The sequence below is a fragment of the Mastigoproctus giganteus genome, chromosome 3 (genome assembly GCF_048544385.1).
Source record: "Mastigoproctus giganteus isolate SK-2022 chromosome 3, ASM4854438v1, whole genome shotgun sequence".
NCBI lineage: Eukaryota > Metazoa > Arthropoda > Arachnida > Uropygi > Thelyphonidae > Mastigoproctus > Mastigoproctus giganteus.
Genome location: NC_143577.1, coordinates 154125173 through 154149791, shown reverse-complemented (window position 1 = coordinate 154149791; position 24619 = coordinate 154125173). Strand labels below are relative to the sequence as shown.

The 24619-nt window shown below is 34.5% G+C and overlaps 1 protein-coding gene across 2 annotated transcripts in view; it reads right to left on the bottom strand.

Annotated features, from left to right (window-relative positions):
• Positions 1-24619, bottom strand: part of LOC150088337 (ras-related protein Rab-22A-like) — a 122677-nt gene that overhangs the window by 10449 nt on the left and 87609 nt on the right. For both annotated transcript variants that reach the window (XM_090370726.1, XM_090370727.1), the window contains one exon: positions 8632-8787. In XM_090370726.1, the coding sequence (XP_090226852.1) occupies positions 8632-8787 (156 nt within the window). The remainder of the gene's footprint in view (positions 1-8631; positions 8788-24619) is intronic.

Sequence of the window (24619 nt, the reverse complement as noted above, 5' to 3'; positions counted from 1 at the left end):
AGGCATTAAAATAGTTTATAAACATTTTAAAAAAATTTAAATTTCATATTTTACCTTTTTTAATAAAATATTAACTAATACTAACATTTTTGGTTATACAAAAAAAAAATTCCGGATCAGTAGATCCGCTGACATTCCGCCCACATATTTTTACGTATTAATTAGTAAAAATTAATATGAAAAAAACTAGTCTTCGAAAATTTTCACGATCACAATACATTCCTTATACACTCTATCCCCCCCACCCCACACATACTGTGTATGTGTGTGGTTGAGTGTACGGAATGTAAAAATTCTGACCTTCCCTATTATATGGTATTTATATTATTTTTATAACAATAAACTGACCTTGAAAACATACAATATAAACTACAAACGCTAGTCGTTATTGTTATTTGGTTTTTAGGAGCATTAGCAACTAAGGCCATATTGCTCCGTGAATATGCGGTGGTCATTCCTGACCTTTCCGCATCCTCCGTATTTGGTGGTGACGGGCTCGAACCCCGGTCTAATCAAGAAGCGTGTGCTACGCACTGCTGCTCCTTCCCACCTGGCTACGGAGGCGCCACAAACGCTAGTCCTTTATATATTTGTAATGTAATAATTTTTTTCATATAAATAAAAATTAACACAACTATGCACTATGTATTTGCAAATAAAAAGATGTGGGAACATGTCATGCAATAGCGAATATTATGGCATGAGCTACCCACCCTTCTTATATACATTCTTCCACTAATACTCCTCTTGCCATCTAGTATGTCAGCTGTGTGCGTGGGAAGTAAAAGCACCTGTGCAACTTCATAGAAATCAGTGCATGGCCGCACACTCATTCAGCTTAGAGGGAACAGTGCTTGTAACTGTAGAGCAACTCATATTTTCAAAGGCCTACAAGTAGATAAACACTGACAACATGGTTCTGCCTAATTGCCCATATACTAAATGCTCAATATAATTGACAAGCACTTGCTGTTTCATTGGCAGACATCCAGGTGCACTTTTCTGATTCAATGCAACCTTCCAATATTTTGAATTTTTTCTTAGGATAGATTTGCCTGAAATGTTTTGATCTATTTTTTTATATTATGACTGTAAACCAAATTGCTTAACTTAATGAAAAGGATATTGCTGCTTATGAAAGCAAGAGATCCTTTGAAAATTCACCTTTCTCTTCTCTTGTAGTAGATGGCTTAGTTAAATGTGATCAAGCAATTTTTCCTTGCTTTATTTATTTACATTTTTATTTTTTTATTTTGTTACATTGTGTGATGGTGTTTTCCCACATTGATTGTTCTGAAGTTTTTTTTTGTTGCATGGACCATTCATTTTACAAACAATACAAAAGACAATACTTGCATCAAAATAAAATATTTTGCAATTGGCAATCCATGATTCCTTAAATTTAGTATTAGATTTGTTTTTGGCTTTTTTTTTATTTTTATTATGCTCCTGCCTATTCTATAAATCTTTTTATAGCAAAAATAAACTGTTGTGGTACACATACAAAGAATATACTTTCATTTGGTGTTATTCAAAACACTGACATTTTCTCTCTGCTAGTTATTGCGTGTGTGTGTGTGTGTATATATACATACAACAACACGTTATATACAATAATATGAATTTATACACGGAGGTTGAAAAGTTTCTATCCTCCCATCAAAATGATATATCTCTTTTGGGGATTACCCTGACTTCTAATCTCTCTTGGCACAAGCATATTACAAATATTGCTTCCTCTGCATCTAAAAAACTTGGTTTTCTCTTTCGCTCTCGGCGTTACTTTTCTCCCAAACAGCTGCTCACTCTGTATAAATCGCAAATCCGCCCTGCCATGGAATATTGTTCCCACATCTGGGGTGGTGCCCCCAAAACCTCTCTCAGGCTTCTTGATTCCATTCAGAAGAGGGCAGTTAGGTTAATTAATGATTCATCTCTAACAGAGTCTCTCCACTTGCTTTCTCATAGACGCACTGTTTCTGCTGCATGCCTCTTCTACAGATACTTCCATGGGCACTGTTCTTCTGAATTGGCTTCTATAATTCCTGCTCTCTCTTTCAAAACAGTCCGAACACGTGCCGCCACCAGCCAACATCCATTTACTGTCCAACTTCAAACCCACAGAACCAACTTTTCATCTTCCTCATTTATTCATTCAACTGCCGTTTTCTGGAACAACCTTCCTTCATACGTATTTCCTGAAAATTACAATCTACAGAAGTTCAAGTCCATTATCAACAAATATCTTCTTTTGTCTTCTCAACCTCCAACCCAAGCACGGTACTAAGTACTATAGGTTATAATACCTCTCGTGTTTGGGGTTCTCATAAAAAAAAAAAAAAAGAAGGAATGCTGGAACGTTTCGAAAACCTATTCATTTTTCAACATATTCCACCCCATCCCCCCTTAAGTCAACACATTTTCTGGCACAATCAACTAGCTTAATAATTTTCAAATAGATATTTACAGTATACCCTATTTCAAATAGATATTTACAGTCTACCATATTTATATTTACAAATAGATATTTACAGTATACAGTTTTTATTTTATACTGGGTATACTGTAAATATCTATTTGAAAATTATTAAACTATGGACCCCAGTACTCCAGGCTCATTTGTCACAATCAACTAGCTTTTGTAACCCATTCAAATAAAATTCAGATTTTGACTCAAACCAGTTGTTGACTGCATCCATCACAACATTGTCATGTTGAAGTTCTATCTGTTCAAGTTCTTTGGATTTGGAAATAGAAAATAGTCCAATGGAGCCAGATCCACCAAGTAGGGCAGATACTGCAACAGCTCAAACCCAGTCATGCAGTGTTGCCTGAGTCAAAAGTGCTGTGTGCCGGTGTACTGTCATGATGCAAGATGACTCCTTTGGCCAATTTCCCATGCTTGTTGAGCCGAAATTCCTTATGGAAATGTCTCAGGAGGTTGGAATACTGTGCATTGATAGTGGTACCTCATTTCAGGAAATCAGCCAACTCCTTCTGCATTCCAGAAGACTGACGGATTCCATGACCTTCAAAGCACTCAAAACTTTTTAGGAGGGGGAGAGAAATACTTCCACTGTTTTGACTGCTCTTTTGTTTCAGGGAAGTGGTGCACCCATCTTTCATCCACAGTGACATCCCATCCCCCCAGTGCTTTTTTTTGTAAAAAAAATAGGTGCTGGTACTGATTCTTTGCTATCAGGAAAAATTGAAAATAAAAAGGATATGAAAAGTACTCTAAAATTTTTTCCCCCTGATATTGTTACTTTAGTAGTAATGTTTTTAAAATAAGAACAATGAATTAAGTACGATATATTAACACAGTTTATTAAGCATAAATTTATTATTCAAGTATATAAAAAAATAAGTAAAATTTGAGTAAAATAGGTAAAAATTAATAACTTAAGTAAAAATAATTTCATAATTATTTGGAATATTCTACAAGTTTTTGTAGAATATTCCGAATTTTCATTAAGTTCTCATCGGACACCCTATTCCGACTTCTTTTCTTCCTCTTTGTGTGTTGGTTGCTGAATGATGTTTCCAAAGCAGCCATGAATCGACATATTTTGCTGGATCGAAGGGGGTTAGCGGTGGGCCTACAGTTTTAAGAATCAGTAGTGAAGAAACTGTTTTTGTCATCAACGAAGCGCTGGTTGGGTTGGTGATCATATTCATTTGTGAAAATCCTCGTTCACATTCACTCGATGAAATTGGTATCGTATTCAGAGCGTTCATCAAATGCTTCAATTCTTCCGAAACCTTATCAATTAGGTATCCCCGAATTGCATTTAACTGTAACAATTTTCTATCTTCATTTTCACCAAATGCCAACAATTCATGTTTAGAAGAATTAATACCTTTGTTGTCCTCGTTTTCCTTCTCTTATCATCGGTATTGTCACTAGTTTTTAAATTTGAATTTCCTTCTTTTCTTTTTTTTTGAACCTGTCCAAAATGACGGTGTCATTCCAATATTCAGGTACTGTGACCATATAAACAGAGATAGGGAAAATTTATTGAAAAATGTGGATAATGCACTTCCGCGAAACAACAGATGATTATTTGTGGGGGTAAAAGAAAATCACTTTTCTAATTCTTGAACATTTACAGTTGATTCACAGAGGTGTCCAATCTACAGCCCGAGAGGAAAGTGAACTAAAACAGCATTTTAAGTTTTGTTAATTATCAAAACAATTTTCTCATTAAATGTTTTGTTCAGTAAATGTAATTGTGTATTGTACTTAATAAAAGTTTCGAATATTTTCAATTTTACTTTTACATGCAACAAGATATGGAAAATGTAACATACTAAAGAAATCTAACTTTGAATTTTTTTGAATATGATTCATATTTTCCCCTGTACGGGAAAAGGTTGGACACCACTGCAGTAGAAGGTGGGCCAGAGCCCATTGGAAATACACCTTGATCTGCTCACACTTGACCAGCACAATTTCTCCGTATGTGCGACAGGTGGTCAGACAGATTTTATCAGGTACCACTAAGTTGTAGAATGATAATCCCTTTAGTTCTATTAATTCGTGCAGCAGCACTAATAGCCTGAAGGCCAGAAATGCGAACAGTGTGCAATGAGCTAATTCTCTCCTAATCCGTTCTCTATATGAAAATTTTCTTCGCTCAACGGAAACTATTTTAAATGTAACTTCCAAAGAGAATTAAAAATAATTCACTATAAAAGGACTTTGTTAAATAATGGTCCGACTGAGTAATTTAGAATTATAAAAATGGTTATACAGTTTTATATAGTAAATATCTTAACAATAGAAAGTAAAAAATGCAAATTTAGTTAAATAATTTTAAGCTCATTTGAATAGTAGGTAAACATGTGAAAAATTTACGGAATATTACAAATTTCGAAGTGCATTGCATCCAAATGTCACACGTCGCTGTTAATAAAGGTGCTGGAATGCCGTACCATTGCGTACCGTTGCAAAAAAAGCACTGCCACACCCAAAAGTGAGCTTCATTAGCTTAGAAATGCTGCACAATCTTATAACACCTCCCCACCTCGAAGAAACTTTCTTCATTCCTAAAACATTCATCCCAACCTCGTGAGCTTGCTCATGGGAGATGTTGAATGTTGTCTCAACGTGATTCTACAGCCTTGCATGATTAGGTGATGAATGGATTCCACAGGCCTCCATCTTCAACACTGTCTCATCCATGCTTAAATTCTGCAGCCTGGTTTTTGACAGTGGCATATGAAGGACAAGATTCCCCTAATGTTTGCGGCATTGTCTTCATGAATTTGTTTTGGCAACATTCCCTTTAAATGAAGGTACTCGTGACTGTACGGTGCTTAATTCTCTGCCATCTTTGTTCACCTTCCACACTTCAATGCTCTCTGTGAAGTAAAAAAATATAGTTAAAAACCTGAAATTTTCAGTGAACACACAAGATGAGTCACAGCACAAATTACCAATATTGTCTTTCACAAAAACCTGAGATCTATACGAGGCCAAAAAACTTTTCAACACCCCCCCCCCCTTGTATATACAAGGTGAGGCGCTGAAGTTCCCAGATTAGTGTAATAAAAACAGAATACCAAGTGAAGAACTGCAAAAATGGTTTTATTTTTATTCAAAATAATCACCATTTGAGTGAAGACATCCAAAGAGTGTCAGATTCGGTGGTTATGTTTTTTCTTTGTATCTTCAATGTCCTGAAATCTCTTTCCTTTGAGGGCAGCTTTCACCTTGGGAAAGAGAAAGAAGTCTATTGATGCTAGCTCACAAGAGTACGGTGGATGGTTTAATCTGTACAATGCCATGTTTCATCAGAAATGTCTTCACAATAAGTGCGGAATGGGCATGCAACAAAAACCAGCTGCCTTCCTCTCAAAACTGCAGCCTTATCCAGGAAATGCTCTTTAGTAGCCTTTGAAGCACCAGAATACAGAACTGATTCTCTCCCCTTCAGGTACAAATACCATGTGAATAGCACTCCTGTTTGTTAAAAAACATAAGCATTTCCCAGACTTCTTTAATTAAAAACTTTTTGGGCATTGGTGATGATTTAAGTCCACTGCATGCTCTGATGCCTCTTCCCCAGGCCATATTGAAACACCCAACACTCATCTATAGTGACAATACAGTCGAGGAAATTAGGATTGTCTTGATAAGTCGAATGAAGTCTTCACATGACACTCTTCATTGTTTCTGCTCATCTGTGAGGTAGAAATTTTGTACACGCACAACTCTTCATGCAGAATTTGACAATTCATCTTGTTATTCAGGTCCAACTCATCAGTCATCATAACAGGTGCAAAACTATGATCTCTTGCCACAATTTCCCAACTCTGGCTTTATTTCAGGTGGTTGAGGGATGACTACTTCTTGGGTCATTGTGAATATCCTCATGTCCATGTTTGAACTGCTCATACCATTCACACACACAATAATATGACTTAATGTTTCATACCATATATAGTTTTTACATTTCATACATTTCTGTTGAACATTTTTCCAGTTTAAAGTAAAATTTGATATTCGTTTGTTGCTAGATTGCAATCATGACAAGGAACGTTAATTCTACTAATGAAACTGGTTGTTACTTGCAATCTGTCAGACTACTAGACCATTTCTGTACCACCATCTGTTGGAGGAAATTTGAACTACAACATGACTTGTTTATTTTCAAACTCATTGGACATGGCTGCAATGGCACCAGTGCAAGAACTTTAGGCCTAATGTAGCTGAATGGTCAGGAGTGTGAGTGCAGTAGTACGCACTCTTTGAGTGGACCAGGGTTCAAGCCAGTGTGCTAAATACAATTAACATTTGTATTGATGATTTATTGTGAACTCCACTGACATGGTAGTTGTGGCAGAGTATAAACAAGAATTTTTTTTTAATGCCACACCTTGTATATTTACTGCACTCAGTAGAAATATAAACTTGGCAGTGGTTGCACCCACATCTGCAGCAAAAATTGTGAGCGGGGCAGGTACCCAGTTCCTTTTTCATTTTTGGAAAAGGTTTTATCTTTTCTTAATTGATTGCTATACTTACTGTATGTAATGTTAAGTTAAAAAGAAAATTATATTTTAAGAATAGACTGTTTTACACCTTTATTTTTTAAAAATAAAAATCAAATTTTTCTATTTTATGTTGAAAATGGTTTTGATCTCTTGAACAGATTGAGAGATCAAAAGTCTCTTGATCTGTTCAATTTTAAAATTTAAATGACTGCTAAGTGCACAAAATTTCCAATATCCATAAGCATACATATTTCTGCTTATTATGTATATTCAATACTATTATTTAATTCCATTTTCATGTTTATTTCAAAATGTATCCCAAATTTGGACCCCCATCACTGTGTGCCAAAAATTAAAATTACATATATTTCTTCCCACAAAAGTAGACCATTTGGAGAGAATATTGGGTTTCATGTTACTGTCTTTACGATCATTTATTGAACTTGTGGGAGAGGGAAAACAAATAACTTTAAACTTTAAGGCAAACACAATGATGGCACTTACTAGTACCATGCCACTCTTCAAGAAAAAGCCAAAGAGGCAGGAAATCTGATATAAATGCCAGTTATAATATTAATAATATAAAACTGCTATAAATGCCAAAAACTGTTAAAAAAAAGAAAAGGGGAAAAAAAAAAAACTATTTCATAAATAGTTTCAGATGCCCCACCACTGCCAAGTTAAAGAACTTTCAGAAATGGGTGTTACATCATTTCAATGTTGCATCAGCAACACTGAAATGATGTAACACCCATTTCATTTCATTGAAATGAAATCAGTGTTGTTAATGCAACACTGATTTCTGAAAATTGTTTCTGTTGTGCTTGGAGATGTTTTCAATGAATAAAATCATATTCCTGAGTTATGTCTGTTAAAATTGATTGAAATATGCAAAGTTGCTAGTAATATTCAGGTTACATGCATTTTTATGCACTAATCATTTAAATGGCTAAAATATGTATTTGCATATGTACATATTCTGATATCTAATAATAACTATAATGACAAGAAATTATAAAAAAAAAAAATTGCTGAAATGGCCAACTTCTTGAATACCTGCATGGACTCTTTTATATAGAATACACACTGTTATACAATACAAAATATATATGATTTAATTGGTTTTGTAAGAATTGAACATAATGTTACCACAATGAGAGAGCACATCTCTTTCATTTTCGGTTGCACAAATTTTGAATAACAACGTGTTACCAGAAAGGAGCCACTGAACTCTGCTATGCAAATAATTTGTTTATTGAAAATTTCCTGTTTTATGCACAGACTGCAACAGATAGTTGAATATTCTCTAGAAAGTGTCATTAAAAAAAAAAATTGACCATGTAACTGTCAGAAGCAGAGTAAAAAATGCAGAGCATTCAATAAAAATAAAATACTCTAATTATACAGATGCAAAACAATGAATTTCTACAAAGCTGGATTTGGAAATAAGTTCTTGGACATGATGATTTTTTTTAAGAGTACTGGAAGAGTCTCTCTCTCTCTCTCTCTCCCTCTCTCTCCCTCTCCCCCCTCCCTCCCTCCCTAATTGATGAATTTGGACTTCAATCATTTCCACTGGAATGCTATTGTGAATATTTATCAGTTATACTAATTAATATTAAAATCTCTTACCATCATTTGTAATTGCTGATGTTTCAAAATATAAGGCACCAATTGCATCAGCATACCTGGATGCTTCTTCCCTTGCGACTATCCTAATATGGCCTAAATCACATTTGTTTCCAATTACACATAATGTTACTGGCTCATCAATATTTCTTTGCAGTTCTAAATAAATTTAAAATAAACAACTGAATATGAATAATCTAATCATAAGAAATATTTCTTCAAATTGATAACCTTGAAAGTGACGTTACTCTTAAACCTCAAATATTTCGAACTAGAATTCTTTAAATAATGTGCTGTAATTTATAATCCTTATGACCAATGTTCCCTTTAATTTTTCTTATAGCTGTGCGGTGCAGAAATGCATCTGAGTAAAAAAATTTTCAGACAAGATTAAATATTTAGGACCTCCACATATTTTTTTACGCTGACAAGATTAAATATGTGCAATATTTTTTACAAATTGTTTTAATTATAAGTATGGACATACATTATAATAAAAAAAATGTTAACAATAAATTTGCACTTTACAGTTCATTATTTATTTTTCTCTTCTGTTCTTTGTAGAAGTCCATACTTTGTAGACATCTACATTTATTGTTGCACCATTAGCTAAGTGCAATTTGATTCTCATAAGATAACTTAAATGATCTTCATGTATTCTATTTTGATTTTTTGTTTTAATTGAAATCATAGTGCTAAATCTTCGCTTGCTTGATGCTTGAAATGTACTCATAATATCATAGAGAATGGATACGTCACAAAACTCTACATTTGTAAGTACGAAATTTAAAGTGTCACTGAAAGTTTTAAATGTTCCAGTTTTAGTTTTTTCGGCAATTATAAGTTTTAATTCCGAATATTCTTCTGAATTTTTTTTCAAGGCGTATCACATTAAATTTCCCAAAGTTGAAATTATTGCTTTCATTTGTGATAGCATTAATATCAAATACTTTTCAATCGTTTAATTCATCATCAGGAAATCTGTTATCTAAGTGATCACATACACGTTTGATAAAGTGAATTATAGCTGCAGTGTTAAAATCACTTTGAATTTTTGATAATACTTCTTTTACATTTTCACTCCAGAAAATATTTTTCCAAGATATTGGCTTCTTAATTTGTTTATTTTAGCTTTAACATATTGCATTCAATGATGTTTAAACAACTTTTTTTGTAGATATTTGCAAAGCAATGCAAGCTCTCCTAATAACATCATTGAGCACAATTAATGCCACATGATATTGTGAATTTGTCAAAATTTGTAAACAGTATTTACTAATAGGATCATTACATTTGTTAACCTGCTCATTGCAATATTCGATTAATATTTCATAATTTTTTACTAAAGAATCAAACTGCAAAATGTCTGGATCTGACTTCATTTAATGGTCTAAAAGATACAACATCGTGTTCTGTAACTGGGTTAGTTCTAATTTTCTTTTTTTTATGCTAGACCTGCTAAACATTGTGTACACAATTCTAAGCAACGTCTCTATACCTTGCATAATAGATACATTTTTCCATGTGTTGTCCAATCCCAAATCTTCTCGGTGTGCAACACAATGTTGTTCAGGTAGATGTAATATTTCCTTTTTGAGAATTGCTGCTACTCCATTTTTTCTTCCAAGCATAACACTTGCTCCATCTGACATGAACATTACCATCTTTTGAATATCAAGATATTTGTAGTACAAAAATTTTATTTTTTCTAAAATGGACAAACTGTCACAGTTTGTAAGCTTCAAAATACCTCCAAATACTGTTTTGTAATATGTTTCATTTTTCTCGAAATAAAAAATAAATTAATACTTTTTGTACTGAAATATCAGTACTTTCGTCTACAATTAACGTGTGGAAAGTAGATTCTTTTATTTTGTTCAGGATATTTTTTACGAGAACAAAATTTATACATTCAACAAATTCAAATAAATAATTTTTGCTTTTCCAATTTTTAGATATATCTATAAATTTTTCCATGTGTTCATGAACGTCTTTTACAGAGTTCATTGATGCATTAATTTTTATGGCTAATTTCATATCATTAATTAAAACCATAACCATATCAAAATTTAGTTTCAATCGTTCACTTTCCTTTTTTATGTTACGTACTTCTACTGTTTCTGTCAAAATACTTAAAATTCCACCTTTTTTTTCAGATTACGTAACTTGGTAATGACGTAACTCTTCTGACTTAGATGCCATTTTAAATAACTACGTAATCATTTAATCATTAAGTATTTATTTAATTATTATTTAATTCCATTCTTCCAATTTTCTTCCTGTACTAAATTCTCCTGCAACTTTTGCTTCTGCACAAAAAGTATACAAGACGACACCATTTTCTTCATTGTATTGAAAAATATCTCCTAGTTTTAGGTTTTGCTTCTTGTTTGATGATGGAATTTTAGCATTAATTTGTTTCAAAAGCCAATCCTTTTTAAATGTTTTGTAACTTTTTTTTTTATTTACAGTATTTAGGACTTTGGTTTTTCCTTTGGACATTTATCTAAAAAATTTTAAAATTAAAGAATTTTATTTATTCTCTGTATTTTGTAAATGAAGTTATTATAAAATATTAGGAAAAATCACAAATTTTTAATGCATTATTAAAATAGTTTATCAAAATTTTATTTAAAAAAAGTTTAATTTTTCATATTTTACCTTCTTTAATAAAATATTAAGTAATACTACAAATTTTTGGTTATACATAAAAAAAATTCGGATCAGTAGATCTGCTAACATTCCGCCCACATATTATGTATTAATTAGTAAAAATTAATACGTAATAAACTAGACTTTGAAAATTCACGATCACAATACATTCCTTATACACTCTACCCCCTTTCCCCCACACACATTGTGTATGTGTGTGTGGTTGAGTGGACGGAATGTAAAAATGCTGACCTTCCCTATTATATGGTATTTATATTATTTTTATAACAATAAACTCACCTTAAAAACATACAATATAAAAACTACTAGAACCGCTACAGTCCTTTATATATTCCTAATGTAATAATTTTTTTCATATAAATAAAAATCAACACATATAACATTTCATTATCCACTATGTATTATTTGTAAATAAAAGATGTGGGAACATATGTAATAGCGAATCTTATGTCTCAAGCTATCCCCCCCTTCCTATATCCATTCTTCCTCTAATACTCCTGTCGCCATTTAGTATATCGGCTGTGTGCGTGGGAAGTAAAAGCACCTGTGCAACTTCATAGAAATCAGTGCATGGCAGCACACACGTGCAGCTTAGAGGGAACTGTGCTTATGACTATAAACAATTTGCAATGTTTGTGCCAATAAATCAATCCCCTACTTCTCCTCACTGCAAAGTGGAAATATATAGTGGTACATAGTATTTCACTGAATTAGAAGAAATGATTTAGAAACATTTCGATTTAGAAAGCACAGAATCCTTGCTGAGATTATGTATTGTCTCCTCTGCAATTATCCCTTCTAATTCAATGCAATCCAGTATAAAATATGTATTTTTGTAATTAACACCGATATCGCCCTCACAAAAAGTTGAACTTGTATAAAGTACAGCAGTAGTCAGAGAAAGATGCATCAACATACAATTTTTTTTGATATTTTTTGTTGCAAGATTAAGAAAAAGTCTTAGGAAAGATCCTAAATGAAGACAATGAAAAATGACAAACAATAGGAAAAAATACAAAGTTAATAAAAAAAAGAGTGAGTTTACAATAAAGGAAACTGTCTACTTTTGTTAAAGGTAAAATGAAAGATTATTAACAAAAAGACATTTGTGCTTTATATCCAAAACCTTAAATAATTAATTATTTATAAAGACCTACAAACTATTAATAAATTGAATATTTTGTGGGTCTGCAACATACTTCAATTACAGACCTGTGCCTTTCAAGCATGGAGTCAATTCAGTTTATATAATCAGTTCCCAGCTCATAAGAGACATGTATGATGATGCTTTCTTGAAATTTAAATTTGATTTTAAGTGTTTTTTTTTTCTGAGCTTTTTTTTTTTTAGCACACGATTTACCATCACTTCTTGATGGGATTTATCAAGACTATTTCTAGGTCAAAATAAATGTCATATCATGCAGTTCCTGAACAAAATCTAGGGACTATTGGATAAAATTTCATAAAGAACATTAAGAGGAGACAATAGATAATCTCTATTGCAGAGGATAATCTCTCTAAAACTGCAGAGGAGACAACAGATAATCTCAAGCAAGGATTCTGTGCTTTCTAAATCGAAATGTTTCTAAATCATTTCTTCTAATTCAGGGCAAAAGCCTCAAGGTATGAAAGCCATAAAAAGTCATTCAGTAGCAAAGTAGCAAACCCAGCTTGCCCAAAGCTATCTACAGAAAGAGGTGCTATGCCTGATATGTACAATGATTTTAAAAAGAATAATACTGTAGAAGTTAACAATTATTAATCTGTATAATTTCTTTATTTAGATGTGTGGTATGGAGCAGAATCTTGCTGCAATGTAGAGTTGTGTTTTTTTGAAACTTGTTCCCAATAACAACAATAAGACTGTCCTTTAAAATGTTTATGTAACACTGAGAGGTAGCATACTCAAGGTGGAGTATGACAAAGATCCAGGGGTAACAGTACATCTGATATGAAATATTCTGATCAGTGAAAATAAGTTGCTAGAACAGCCCAAGTCCGTCATTCACAGTTCTTCTGTAAACTTCAGTCAGTATATCCTTTTTCTTGTAATGCAGCTCTACACCATTTGGCTTACTGAACATTTGTATTTATACAATAAGGATGCAAAGTTTTGCTCAGCCTATGCCTTATATACTGCTTACCATCTGAGCTGTTGCTGTTAAATTTCAGTTCATCTGAGAATACAGTCGTGGGCAAATTAACAGCAACTCACCCATTTCAACTTTTTTTTTTTTTTTTTGTTATGAACAAAACACTGGACATTACAAAATTCAAATTCTAGAGTGATAACAACCTGAAAAAAAAAAAAAAAAAAAAAAATACACACATATATATATACAAAGTATATATTAAGGCATATATCACTAATGGATAAAATAATATCAACCACACTGCTTCAAGTGCTTGGAATTTGTTTCAAGTCCTTAGGCCATCCACAGAGTACAGATGGGGACAATTATTTGAGCATTATTCGCATTCCACAACTTAATTCTTTGTACATATGGTAGTCTAAAGTGAGTTGTATGCAATGGAAGGCAGTCAGTTCTGAACATCATAGGGAGTAGCTTTGTTTCCAAGAGTGATCCTGCAATATTGCTGTTTTAGGTGATTCAGCTGTTTGAAAGTAGTGAAGATTGGGAAAAATGCTAGGAAGGTAGTTAAAATGAGGACTCTGAAGGAATATGGAATATACAAAGCAACAGCTGGTTGGCAATTAAAGAAAATGGTACATTTGGGAGATGCTCACAGAAGAAAAGGCATACCAATTCCAAGAGCAGATAAGCACTTTCAATAACACCTTCAATCAAGGCAAATTTGCTTGTTTTAAAAGGCTTGGAAATAAATCACTAGAATAGAAATAATTGGCAGAACTGTAAAGTGAAAGGTGAAGAAAATGGGTTCGAGACCATGTCACTCAATTATAAAGACAATGCTCACTAAACAATGGCAAGCACACGTTACTTTGGTTATGGCAGTAGTAATGATCTCAAGAAGAGCAGCAGAAAGTTTGTTTAGTGATTGAACCAAAAATTGATTTCAGTGAGAGCAATTTCTGTAAAGTTTATTGAAGTTTCAGTAAATCTTTGCATACTCCATGTACAACGAAGAACAAAGTTTCTCACCACTGGTTTGAGAAGAATGTAAAGTTTTTTTGACGGTACTGTGAAATATACAAAAACATTTTCTTTCTCCCCCCCTCAAAGAATAATACACTCGGCAGTGCTAAGAACTTTTTGTTGTCCAGAAACTGTAAAATATTATCTACGCCTGGTAATTCATTTGATTTGAACTCTACAGAAAATTTATGGATGCAGTTAGAAAAAAAAAAGTTCACGAAAAAACATGACAATTGTAAAATGACATGATAAAATGACAATTTCAGCCCATAATTAGAATATGGTATGAAATGTCACAAGAATATTAAAAACCTCAAGTACTCCATTGTGCAGACACTGTAAAGCTGTCCTATATTCTCCTGGATATCCTACAAATTATTTAATCATGTATGGTTTTACACGAGCAACAAAACCATTATCTTTATATAGCACTGAGTATACCATTGTATCAGTATGCTACATTGGTCAAAACAGTAAGGGGATTGCAGAATGTACACATGTTTGTGTAAATAGGATAACATACTCATCTGATTGTATCTTAGTAGAAGCTGAGATGCATTTAGTGTACACTGAAAATGTTCATAGCAACCCCAGAGCGAAACAACAGTTTGCAACATCATTGGAACGTAACACGGCAATAGAAAAGTACCACAAACTTGTAGGAACAGTATTTTCATCTTTATGAATGGCACAGGCATGAATTTAGTATGACACGCAGTCTCCAACAACCAGACATGTTTTGCACAAGTGATGCACTGATAAAATCGAGGTATCAATGACTTCTTATGGAATCAGTCATTACTGAACACTGAATGATCTGCATTACATCTCCCTAGGACAGTGGTCTCCAACTTTTTTTGATCACACGCACCCTTATTTTACTTAAAAATTAAATATATAAGTTTAATATTTTTTAAAATTTATAAATAATTTACACGGAAGGCATTATATCTAAAATCACATATAATTTTAAAAGATCACAAATAAAAAAATACAAAACAAAATTAAATTGAAGTTCAAGTACAAAATGAAATCATTAATGTAACAAGTGTAGTAAATGTAATGTAATACTATTTGTTTTATTTATAAATAATTTACATGGTATGCATTATATCTAGAATCACATAATTTGAAAATATCACAATATAATTCAAAACGAAAATACAAAACAAAACGAAATTAAAGTACAAAGTGGTATAAATCAAATCAACAATATCAAAAAATTTTTAAAATCAAAAGTTTTTGAAATACTGCATTCAATGTGCTTGAATAGTTTTCATTATTGCTGTATATATTGGTTTCTTATTTTGGGACACAGCTACCCATAGATCTGGTTCCAAGTTAAGTTTATTTCTAAACGTGATTTTAATAATAGTCATTACAGAGAAATTCACCTCACAATGTAAGTACGCTGATCCAAATGGAAGGATTGCATCACTTGCTCTGCTTACCAAATCAGGATACTCATTTTTCAAACCTATCCAGAAATTATGCAACGACTTTTCGTGAAATTTGGCTTGTAAATTTCTATCTTCCGTAATGTCAATCAGCTGTTCTTGGGCAGCGATCAGCAGGTGTTGAATCTTTACAGTTTCTACAAATGGACTCAAAATCCATTGATATTCTTTGTTTGACATATTTCCAAACAAATTTGAAAATTCTGTTTCCAATTTTTAAGTGCAAGTATAGTTGTTTTTATTAGTGATATATTCAAATCGTTTTCAACAGAAAAATCACTTAACGATGGAAATATTTCCAAACATCCTTTTTCAAACTGCTCTCTCCAGATTGTGAGTTTTTTCTAACAGCAGTAAGCTTCTTGCACATCCTTAAAACATTGCCTTTACCTTGGAGAGATAGATTAAGGGTGTTAATTTTTTCGAAAATGTCTGCGAAGTAACACACTACTGACATCCACTTCTTGTCACAAAAAAAAACAGCCTATTTTCAACCTTTCTCTTTTTCTAAATGAAAAATCTTATTCAAAGATGAGTATAAGTAACTCATCTTTGAATTCAACAACTCTTTTGAGAACTTTACTGCATGATAACCAACATACCTCATGTGATATGAAAGATTTTCATGGTCACTCCCCATCTCATTACAAAGTATTTTGAAAACTCAATTACTCCAAGGGCTTTTTTTTTTAATAAAATTAACCACATTAATACATCTTGCAGCACTTTTATGTATTTCGGGTTCTAAACTCTTTGCTGTGTGTGTGTGTGTGTGTGTGTGTTATGGGAGTTTAATGGCAGATAAGCTACACTGGCTAGAGGGTGCCTGTCCATAAAGATGTGTTAGGTAATAATTCAGAATTAAAGGCGTTTCAATTTCACTTTAGAAACTATTCAGAAGCGATGATATATTCCAATTTTTTTCAGAAAACAGAAAAGTTTATTAATATTTGCCTGATTGCCAATAATATGCTCTAGTGATATTGGTTCTTGCAGTTTATTCAAAGCATGCATGACTGATGTTCTGTCTTGGTGATATTGAGTCATCAAGAATATGCTTGATTGTTAGATGTACTGAGCAGTGTGGACACTGAGGAGGATCATCACCTGTTGAGTAGATGGAGGTGGGTCAGATGAATATGTCCTATTCTTGCCCGTGCAAGTACCACTTCTTCCCTTCTAGTTGTTTGGATGCTTGAGTGCCAAAATTTTGGTTCCTGTTTCAACTTGAAAAGTTTGTTATTAGTCTGAGTGTGTCATAGCTCTTTCCACTGTTCAAAGCATGCTGCTTTGAACAGTGATATCATGGTCAGAGTCTGGAATACGAACAGAGGTCAAATCTAATGTGGAGGGATTTTTTGCCGATATATCTGCCAGTTCATTTCCCTTTATCGCTGAATGTGCTGGAATCCAACAGAAGTTCATTAATTGTTGATGTTGTTCAATTTTCAAGAGCAACTTCCTGATTTGGTTTAAAACAGGGTGATTCGTATAGGATGGATTTTGCATTGCTCTAATTGAGCTAAGAGAGTCTGTGTAAATTAAATATTTTGAAGATGGGTAAAGATTCAAATTTTTTAGAGCTAATTTTATTCCATGTAGTTCTGTGGAAAAGTTGCTATACTCAGGAAGGGAAGTTGAAATAATAGTGGAGGGAAACACTGCTGTTGCTCAAATGGCTGATTGAGATTTGTACCCATCGGTATATATTGGCAGGAAATCAACATAGCTCTGAATATGACTTGCATGGAGGTGTTTCAGGTTGAGAGTCGGTAGAAGATTCTTACCCCATTGAAGAAAATAGGTATCAAAGTTCAGTTGAGGAGGGAGAGTCCAAGGTGGATGAAAGTAATTCATTACCTGTTGACTATTGTGAAGAGGAACTTTCCAACTCTGTGATATTTCAAAAAGCCGTAGGCCTGCTGGCCTTATTTTATTAGGTTTATTTCTGTAGAGACTAGTCAGTTGAGGATTGAAGAGGTATGGGTGAATAGGATACAAACAGCAACTTTTTATTTTGACTGCATACTTCAGTAGTAACATTTTTCTGTGGAGATGCAAAGGTGGTTTGTGAGCTTCAATATATAGACTGAGTTGGAGATGTGCTGAAGGCTCCAAATGCAATCTGTAATGTACTGTATTGTATAGGATCCAGTCAGCGTAGTACACTCATTCGGGCAGAATCGTAGACTGGAGCACCATAATCCAAGCATGATCTAATCAATGCTGTATATAGTCGAAGCAACAAGGTACGATCTGCTCCCCAAGACAGGACAGATAAAGCTCTTAGTATGTTGAGCTTTTTGAGACAGGTATTACCTATGAGTTTAATATGATCAAGGAAATTTAACTTCTTGTCAAGGGCTAATCCCAAGAATCTGATGTTGTTGGCAATCGGAATGGTAAAGTCTGACATGTGAACTTCGGGATCTGTATGTAATTTGTGTTGATTGCAAAAATGTATAGCAACAGTTTTCTGTTGTGAAAGACGAGGGCCATTGAGCACTACCCACTTTTGTATTTTATTTAGTGATATCTGCAATTGACGTTCAATAGATCTCATGTTCTGAGAATGGCAAGAAAGAGAGAGAATGTCAGCATACAGGTAAGCCTCAACAGTATTAGGAAGTTCTTTTGGAATGGAGTCAATTCTAAGGGCAAAAAGGGTTGCGCTCAGTACAGAACCTTGTGGAACTCCTTCTTCCTGCAAGAATGTCATAGAAAGGAGTTAAAATATCGTACTTGATAAGAATCACTCCATAAAAAGTTCTTAATGAATATAGGCAGGTTACCTCATAGACCAAGGCATGCAAGTCTCTAAGAATGCCGTAACGTCAGGTAGTATCAAATGCCTTCTCTATGTCGATGGAGACCATAATAAGGTGTTCATTTCTCACAAAGGCATTGCAGACTCAGCCTTGATCATGAGATCTAAGGCAGATCTGTTTTGGCGAAAGCCATGTTGACTATTACTCATTAGATTTCGGTCTTCAATTATCCAAACAAGTCATCTATGGATCATTTTCTCAAGGATTTTACCGAGGCAACTGGAAAGGGAAATTGGCCAGTAACTAAAAGGACTGGAGGGATCTTTACTGGGTTTCAAAAAGGCCAAAACTGTGGCAGATGCCAAGACGTAGGATAGATGTTTTCCAGAAATATTCGATTATAAAATAACAGCAGCAGCTGCAATTGTTTGTCGTCAAGTGCTGTAACATGATGTAATATATTCCATTGGGCCGTGCTGCACTGTTGCGTGCTGTTCTAACGGCTTGTAGAAGTTCAAATACTGAAGAGGCTGGTTATATGGTAAAACTAGAGAAGTGCGAAAGTTTATGGGTTGCGGTTCAGTGATGTTCTTGATTTTCTGGAATTCCGGGGAATAGCTTGATGCCGCTGAGACTTCAGCAAAGGTTTTGCCCAAGGCATTTGCTATAGTCAGAGGAGCAGAGTTCTTGCCCATTCCAGGAAAGGATTGTAGAAGGGATGGTCAGAAACTTTCCAGAAAGCTGCCTAATTTTCTTCCATATTAATTTGCAGTCAGTGTTTCTATTTACAGTGGATGCAAACCGAGTCCAGGAATCCTTCTTGGCTTGTTTTTGAACGAGACGAGCTCTTGCCCTTAGTTTCTTATAGTTAATGAGATTAACTGTTGTTGGCGATCGTCGAAATAAATTCCACTTTATTTTTTTCCCTCTTTGCTTTCATGCATTCTTCATTACACCAGTAGTTAAAATGGCGCCGGGCCGTAGGATTCATTAATGGAATAGAGTTTTTAACTGCTGATAACAAGTGGGATGTGATATATTCCGTTCCTTCATCAATGGGCTGTATGCATATAATTTCCTCATCCAGGGTGATAGCTGATTGAAATTTGACCCAGTTGGCATGAGAGAATTTCCATTTCCTGCAGGGTTCAGCTAATGGTGGTTGTGCAGTGAGCATATTACAAATAATTGGGAAACGATTGCCGTCCATTGGATCATTCATAACAGACCATTCCATGACTGGAAACAGTACCAGGGAGCATATTGACAGATCTATTGCCGAAGTTTGTCCAGTTGGCAATTGTATTCACCTGTATTAAGAATAGTAAGATTTTGCCTATCTAAAAAGGTTTCAATCAGTCGGCCATGTGTATTTAATTTAGAAGATCCCCATAAAGGGTGGTGACCATTGAAATCCCCCCAACAGATAGATGGGGAAGGTAACTGCAGTAGAAGGTTTTTCAGATCTTGGTAAGAGAAGGTATGATTTGGTGGAAGATAGACTGAAACTAGTGTTATCGCAACAATTGAGTAATGAAACGTACAGCAACAGCTTCAATTTCTGTTTGAAGAACAATTTGCTTCACTGGAATCTGCGAGCTGATCAAGATGGCCACATCACCATGGGCAGCATTTGATGTATTGAGATCTTTTCGATATATAGAGTAGTTCTTTATGGAGGTGGAAATTTGGGAAGTTAAATAAGTTTCTTGCAAGCAAAAACCCACTGGAGAGTAATGAAGAATAAGGCAATGAATATCGTCAATACTGCTACGAAGTTCTCTACAATTCCACTGTAAAATATAAGGCATTACTTGAGATGAGTATAAGGAGCTGTATCTGACTGCTTTATCAGTATGGCAGTTTTATGCCGGTCAGATTTCTATGTCTTTTTTTGAAAATGTAGGCCGACCAGTGTCCATTTCTTCCTCCACATATATTTCTAAAATCGCGTCTTCCTGGTTGGATGAGTAATTGGTATCCACGAAGGTGTCTTGAATATTTTTTTTTGAATTGCAACTTTTATTATGTGATGCAGTAGCAATCACTGGTGGGGAAGGACATGTCACTGGTACTGTAAGAGGTGTGTTACTTGCCTGGTGCTTAGGGACACTGGACTGTTGCTGAGAGAGGACAGCTCGAGCCCAGTCGGAGATTGATATGTTTAAGGGGACTGTAACATCAGTTTGGGCATAGTAGGAGCAATTATTTTCCTCGCTTCTTGATAGCTTACCTTGTTCTCAACCTTATATTTAACAATTTTTTTCTCAGCCTTCCATCTGTCATGTTTTTGAGTACGCAGGATGGTTGCCTTTGCAGTTGGGGCAAGTCTTTTCTGTCACCAGACATTCAGTTTGTGTATGATCAGAAGATCCACAGTTGGGACATACTGAATTTCCTCTGCATGTCGTCTGAGAGTGGCCATACTTTTTTTGTAACATCTCAAGGGATTGGGTATGTATGGACAAATACAGCAAAGAAGATAACCCACTTTCACTGATGATGGTAGGTTTTGGGAATTAAATGTAAGGATAATATTTTCTAGTGGGTGTAAGGTTGTTGTCTTTTTTAATCATGATTCTTTTAGCAGCAATAACATTTTGATCCCAAGGTTTTTGAGTTATTTCGTCCTGAGTCACGTTCAACAGATCACAGCAAGATATCACACCTTTAGATGTATTTAGTGTTTTATGGGGAGATACACTCACTGGTATATCTGCAAAATTTGTCAGTTGTAAAAGTTTCTCTGTATGCTTATGGTTTGCTGTTTCTAATAGTGTCTCCAGATTGTAGCCTTTTAACATTCTTAGGAGATCAAGCAATACTCTCCAGGATGAAGAAAGGAGATAACTTGCTGACAGGTTGGTCTGAAAGTGAGTGCATAATTAGAAATGCAGGAAACTGTTGTTGGTGAGTTATTTTTCAACCTCTTGGGTTGTGAGATGTCAAAATCAGTAGCATTCTCTGGCCAAGAGCTTGTCGGTGCTAGAGGCGGAAACATATTTTGCTCTGTTTCGCCCTTGGCAGATGAGCTTTTCTGCCAAGGTTTCCGGCCCTGCCACGGGGAGGCAGGAGCAGTGCCTGGTGTGACCAAGTGTAAAGTAGTTATGGGGTTAGTAAAAAACCAATGAGAAAAATAAAGGTGGCTTTCCTTTCTTGCTCTGTACAAGAATATTTTTTTGACAAGAGCTGTTATTAAATAAATATTGTTTAACGAGAGGAACGTAAAATAACTATATATCACTTTTAAGAAATTGCACTGAAAGTCACAAAGAAATCGCTCGGTCACAAACGCTTGGCATCCGGGGCCCTTCTTTGCTGCAATAGCTTGCCTATGGATGATACAATGAATGAATTTAATGTGTGGTACTATCTCAAGATCTTTGCCCTTAAATCCTTATTTTGTTCCAGTCAAAGCAGCCGCTACATCACTAGTAATACTCAAACAGTTTTTCCACAAAATTTTGTTATTGATGAAATTGTCCACTGTTGAGAGCATGTCTTCTCCAGTATACCTTTCTTTGCATGGCTCACAAAAAAGTAATTCTTGTATTTCATCATCAAAATAGAATCTAACAAATACCAAAAGCTGAGACAATGTTAGTTACATCTGCACTTTTGTCCAATTGCTGAACAAATTTTCTATGTTGTTTTACATGTTGCTTAAAAAATTGTACAGGTTTCTCTTCATGCTCTGGGTGCTTAGTTTTTAAATGTTTCGTGATGATTTCTTGCTATCATTGGCTAATATCTCAAGACAGAGTACACATTTGGATGTAGTTTATCGTTGATGATGATAAATGTAAAACCAAATTTAAAAAGTTTTTTGGATAATTTTGAATTTTCTTAGAAAGGTTCTTATTTGAAATTAAGTTGGCACCATTCTTAGTTTGCAATGTGGTTGGTGTTAAAATGTTAAAATCATGATAAATTCTCATGTAGCATATCATAAATGACTTTTATCCAAGTCTCCAGTTTCATTTTCTGCCTACACTAACATTTGCAATTTTCAAGCTATTATTAATCAACCCAAAATCACAAAGGAAAATCTGTTGAAAGTAATAAACGAGTTACTGAACAAAGCTACCGTTGGGCCTGATGGTTTCCCTTATTCATCATTAAAATATCCCGTGTCTTCATTGTATATGTTCTTTTTACATACGGTTAATGAAATTTTGCGAACATCTTCGGTGCCTCAAATTTGGACACACTACTGCGTCAAACCCATTCCGAAGAATTCTAGGCCTAAAACTATGAAGGACTTTTGTCCGATCTCAGTGGGCTCTTCACTCGTTAAAGTTTTTGAAAAGACAATTCTAGTGCAATTTATTGAGCACTGTTTTCATCACCGACCATGCCACCTTCACAACATTGTTCCTGGGTGATCTATTACCACCAATTTCCTTCAAACGCTGTTTCACATACAGGAAGCTTCGAATTCTCAAGCACAGCTCAACATAATTTTTCTTGATGCTAAATCTGCATATGATAGGATTTCCATCACATCTTTACTTAAGAACTACTTCAGGACCTCCAATAACCTCCTCACTGTAGTCAAAATTTTGCAGGAAAGATGGCTCTCTGTTGAGCACAATGGTCTCTTACGATCCTTTACTGTCTTCAGAGGGGGTTCCACAGGGTGGCATTTTGTGAGCAGCGCTGTTTGCAGCAGCTTTGGAATCTCTGCTGGCAAATTTCTAAAACATGATATTGTACGCCGACAATCAGAAGCTCTTCATTCATTCGGATCAGCCGGAGCAAGCGCTCTCTTTTCAAAGAGCTGCAACAAAACAAATCTCTCAGATAAGCACCTTTCTTCAATACATTGGTCTTGAGTTAAATGCTGAAAAATCTGCACAGATGACATTTACAAAGAGGAGAAGAATAAATTCAATGCATGTCTATATAAATGGACATCAAATTAAACTTGTTAACTCTCACAAGGACCTAGGTTTTGTCTGGGATTCGAACCTGTCTTTTCTGGAGCACTTCAAGGAAGCAAGAAACAAATTCTTAGCAGCCTTTTGGTCAGTTCAACAGGAACTTGTGGGTTACGGCAATAGCAAGCTGATAATAGGCTTGTCCGAACTTGTGTGGTAATGGTGGCACTATACACATTGGAAATCTGGTCCTCTGCCCCTCCAACCTACCCGTGGCAGTTCTTGGGGATTGCACATTGGCTTCTTTGATCCCTTAATAGGACTTCAGGACATCCCCTTACTATCTCTAGGGCAGGGGTTCTCAACGGAGGCAAAAATTGTTTTTTCAGGGCAAAAAAAAAAAAAAAAAAAACATTGATATTATATCCATGGTTTGTGGCCCTGCAAAGTTCAACCATAGGATCTGTAATGCACATTAATGTTCCAATGCTTTGTAATTCAGTGTCATTTATTTTTGCAATGATAATTTATCTGCAAGCTCCTCTGGCCATGTGCCAACTGGGGCAGATCCCTTTCCTAAAACTATGAAGTGGCTACATTGTATGTAGAAGTAAGATATAAACATGGATATTATGATAGTACATATTTTACACTACACCAAGTTGAATTTGAAGGAATAATTTATAAAGAACTTATAAAGATCCTTTTGTATTTATGAGTGAGAGAGAGAGAGAGAGAGAGAGAGAGAGAGAGAGAGAGAATGAGATCAAGTATGAAGATTTAATACCAAAACTGTAATTTCATAAAAAATGTTTAACTGGAAGCAAACAAAAAACAGAACAATCTGCTTCCCCAATCGGGAGAAGTAATTCAGTTATATAGACTTCTTTTGGCAGTTCTCTTTTTGCACAACCAACCATAAGTATAAAAATTTAAATATGGTATTCACTATCCTTTTTATGAGGGGCAGTCAGAAAGTAAATTTATAAGGCATATATAGTTTGAGGTTATTTATTATAATCCATAATATGAACAATTCAGGGTAATTGTAATGTCATCCCACTACTTTTCAGTTGTCTTTACAAAGACGGAGC